Consider the following 4282-nt stretch of genomic DNA (forward strand, 5'->3'; position numbering starts at 1 on the left):
TCTCACTCTGTCACCCAGTGTGGAGTGCAGTGGCCAGGATGGTCTCTATCTCCTGACCTCGTGATCCACCTGCCTCGGCCTCCCAAAGTGCTGGGATTACAGGCGTGAGCCACCGCGCCTGGCCCAATTTGACTCTTTTGAATTGAATTCAGCTGAAGTTTTTCTTTTTTTCTTTTCTTTTTTTTGGAGATGGAGTCTCACTCTGTCACCCAGTGTGGAGTGCAGTGGCACAATCTCAGCCCATTGCAACCTCCCCCTCCTGGTTCAAGCAATTCTCCTGACTTGGCCTCCCAAGTAGCTGGGACTACAGACACCATGGCTGGCTAATTTTTGTATCTTTAGTAGAGACAAAGGGGTTTCACCATGTTGGCCAGGCTGATCTTGAATTCCTGACCTCAAGTGAACCACCAGCTTTGGCCTCCCAAAGTGCTGGGATTACAGGCATGAGCCACCGTGTCTGGCCAGATGTTTTTCTTTTAACACTTCTACATGGAAGTGTGAGGATTCAATGAGTAAGTTGAGCACATGGTACGTGTTCAGTGAATATTTTCTGATTGTGTTCAGTGTTATCATTATTGGAATGGTGTGAGGGATGTGTAAGTCTTCAGAGACCAGGGAAACAACTGAAATCTCTATGAGTCATCTCTGTCATTGTTTATCCCCATTCCTTTTCTTTTCATTCATTTTGCATTTCTCATTTTCTGTGTTATTCCCTTGCATTCCTAAAAACCTTCCCGTTAACTGCTTGCTTCCTGTATTCTGTGTAGTTTCCTACACGTTCACCATTCTGCAGTCTTCTTCCACTTCATGTAGCAGACCCTGTGTCAAAGTATGCAGAGTTTGTGCAGACACACAGACTCTCTGGGGAGTGTATGTTTGAATGTGATGAAGACGAGCAGTTCTTTGTGCACCTGGACAAGAAGGAGATGGTCTGGCATCTGCCAGAGTTTATTCACGCTGCGAGGGGCAGAAAATGAAGGGACCAGGGATGGAAAGGGAGGGGGGACACAACACTAAGCTGGCAGTCCTAACCCCACTGTGTTTGCTTTACTCCAGGTGTCAAACTTTCTCAGTCAGAAGTTGACATAAGGAAGGGACCAGCTTCAGATCTCCTTTGAAGCTCCCAGCCTAGCTTTCTTTTGAATCTCTGCTCTTCAACCACAATGACTTATGTACCCCAAGACCCCTCCACCTCCTGGCTGCCTGTGATCTTCCTGCACCTAGCACTCAGCAAAGGGTCTGACGTTTAGATAGCACTCAATCAATATGAAGAATTTAAAGTATAGTGACAAGGTGGTGCCCACACTGGATGGTCTGTATGCTGTGGTCTCATCAGGGACCTTTCTCTGCACCGCATTTTTCCTGAGAATCCCAGAGTTCAATAAATACCTGCGTATGTCAGAGCTAGACACATGTGATGCCTTTCTGTGACTGCTTATATTCTCAGTTCCCTAGGAATGCAAATCCTGGACCTGCAATTGTAGGATACAGGTGCATTATGGGTGCAGATACCTCAGTTTTGCATCCTGCAAGAGTTACTCTGGAGATTGTTCACTCCACTCTGGGTACTGCTGACACCTACAGCATGTTTCCAGGGGACAAAAATGGAAGGGGATGACTCTGATTGGATAGTGAGAGGAACACAGGTAGCTCTGGGAAACTGACCAGGGATAGGTGCCCAGGGGCACACAAGGCCCAGAAGCTGCTTGTGAGAAGTCAGGGAGAAGGAAGCCAACAACTGGATGTATCAGAGAGCCACTGAGTGCTCATTATGTGTATCAGGAATTAAGAATCCATCCTCTACATGAAAAGAAAAGCTTAGACCAAACATGTCTTCTACCTTAATTTACAGTAACTTAATATGAAATGCAAAACACATAACAATTTTGGACTGTAAAAAAAAGATCAGTGTTTGAAAGAGTGCTGCACATATTGCTTTGCACTTTCAACAACGGGGAGGCGTTTCTCTCTGTATGAACTATTAGCTCAGGAGGGCTAGGCTGGTGAATGAATGCAGACTTACAGGATAAATGTCTACTGGATGCATTCAAAAGGCCAAGCAACATTTGGTTAAGGAGTATTTGTGACGGCATTCAGAGAAAATGTTGAAAGTGTGTTAGATTGTATTTATCATTTTAAATTCTGATGCTCATTTAATTTCTTAACAGTAATGCTAATACATGCTCTTAGTAAGTTATGTCGAATCAGTGCTATGTCAATATGGGTCCCACAACACAGATTTGCAGTCTGCTCACCACTGAATAGCTAAGAATAGTGACTTCAGACCTGAATGGATGAAGATACCAAACACGATGATGGGGCAGCTCACTGAAATACAGTAAATCCAGGAGAGGTCCATGTCCAACGGGCCACCTTATACGATAGCTTGGATATCCCCATTTTCATGGTTGTCTTCTTTCCTACGTGTAAACCACATTGAACTTCTTTATTAACTCTCACTGTTTGCCAAAACTCTCAAGAAAAAAAGTGATGAGACATGACTTGGTATATATTCTTAACAGAAAACAATCATGTTGGATTTTGATTATTGATGGCACTAAGGAGAAAGGAACTTGGCTGGAGGCCCCATGAGAGCAACCATGCATTGAATCCAGGAACAGAATGATAGATCAGGGCAACCGCTCAACAGCAGCATCCTCTTGGGAGGCTGGGGGGTCTGTCCTTCAAGCAGATACTGGGACTAAAGAAACAGAAAATGCTTGTTCCAAGGCACATTAGTCTTTTAGGCAAGGTCAGGAACCCAGTGAAGGTAAAAAACAAAGTTATCCCAGGTTGCTGGCCCCCTTCCTTTAAGTCCCAGGAGACAAAAATAATGGTGAGAGGCTGAATCTCAGGCTGATAAAGAATAGAGTTGATCTGAGCTTCCTTTAGCAATGGAGCCATGCAATGCTCTTTCCCACTCATCCCAGGGCTGAGGTTGAAACAGGGGTTCAGGCCTCAGACTCTTTTCCTAGAGGAGCCTCAGTGTCACATTGCACAGAAAGGACTTATGTCCTCCTGTAACTCCCCCAATAAGGAAATCAAAGCAGGAATATTGCCTGTTTATGCAGATCCTTGTTGAACTGAAATGACAGGAGGAAAGAGAATGTATTCAGCTATTGAAACCACCTCAGACAATTAGAGAAACGTTTCCATCACACTTCCATTGTCCATCACTCAATGGACACTCTGCAGGAGCCGGAGTAACTGCGACTTCATGCATCTGGCTGCATTAAGATGCCAGGCTGGGATTCCTCTCTCCTTAGAAGCTGTCTTTGTTCCCTGACTATGTGATTTCAGTAAGCTCTCTGGCAGTGCTTTTTTGTCTCAGCCCCTCATCATGGAAGAAGGGTGAGCAAGTCAGGAGGAAGGCAGGTATCGGTCACCTCACAGGATTTCTCACCTTTCTTGCTCCTTCTGTGTATAAAGATGCCCACTCCACAGATCATGAGCCCCAGCACGAAGCCCGCGGCTCCTGTCAGCATCTTGCTCTGGGTAGAATCAGACTGTGTCTCTGGGAAGAACAGGCTCAGGTTGAGTGTCACCTCCAGCAGCTGCACCCCTGCTCATGTCCTGTCTGAGATCCTGGAGCCTGATGCAGAATATCGGCACGAGGACAGTGCGGGGGACACACCTTGCATAACAGGAAATTGAGAAACAGTCAGTCTCTCAGTTCTGGAACACAGAGTGTGACCTCGACAACAGACAAATGCAGATTCAATTAGCTGCCTTTCAAAATAACTAGAATAAGCTAAAAGGCTGAAGGAAGACAATAGTTCCCATGTGTAAGGTCAGTTCAGGAAGGTGTCTGCGTCCCTAGATTCTTGGACAAGGAGGAACTATGAATCCTTAGGACCTCCTAGGCTGGGACAGGCAAGTCTCCATTGCCCCCAGATTAAAACTATACTCAGGGTCTTGTATTGAAGAAAAATGGGGTCGGACATGGCCCCAGGGTATAGACGCAGAAGACAAGACGAGTGAACCCCAGAGCCAGAGAGTCCCTACTCTTCAAAGGTGGAGTCTAGAGGGTCATCAGACTCTTACTCCACTCCATGGTGACAGGACTGTCCATGCTGGGGTGCTCCACTTGGCAGGTGTAGACGTCTCCCTGCTGGGAGGTCATTTCCAGCAACATCAGGATCTGGAAGGTCCAGTCTCCATTATGGATGAGGCTGGTGGACACGACCCCAGCTGTTTCCTCCTGTCCGTTCAGGAACCATCGAACTTGAATGCTGCCTGGGTGGAAATCTGTCATGTGGCAGGCAAGCAGGTTGTGGTGCTA

General features: G+C 46.3%; 1 protein-coding gene across 1 annotated transcript in view; it reads right to left on the bottom strand.

The window, feature by feature from the left end:
- Nucleotides 1-3041: 3041 nt before the first annotated feature.
- The window catches only part of LOC105514272 (HLA class II histocompatibility antigen, DP beta 1 chain-like), a 6457-nt gene continuing 5216 nt past the window's right edge, over nucleotides 3042-4282 (bottom strand). The window contains exons 2-4 of the mRNA XM_011945528.1: nucleotides 4045-4279; nucleotides 3387-3514; nucleotides 3042-3083 (exon numbers count right to left, since the gene is read on the bottom strand). Coding sequence (XP_011800918.1) covers nucleotides 3042-3083; nucleotides 3387-3514; nucleotides 4045-4279 — 405 coding nt within the window. The remainder of the gene's footprint in view (nucleotides 3084-3386; nucleotides 3515-4044; nucleotides 4280-4282) is intronic.

This window comes from Colobus angolensis, unplaced genomic scaffold (genome assembly GCF_000951035.1).
Source record: "Colobus angolensis palliatus isolate OR3802 unplaced genomic scaffold, Cang.pa_1.0 Scaffold24, whole genome shotgun sequence".
NCBI lineage: Eukaryota > Metazoa > Chordata > Mammalia > Primates > Cercopithecidae > Colobus > Colobus angolensis.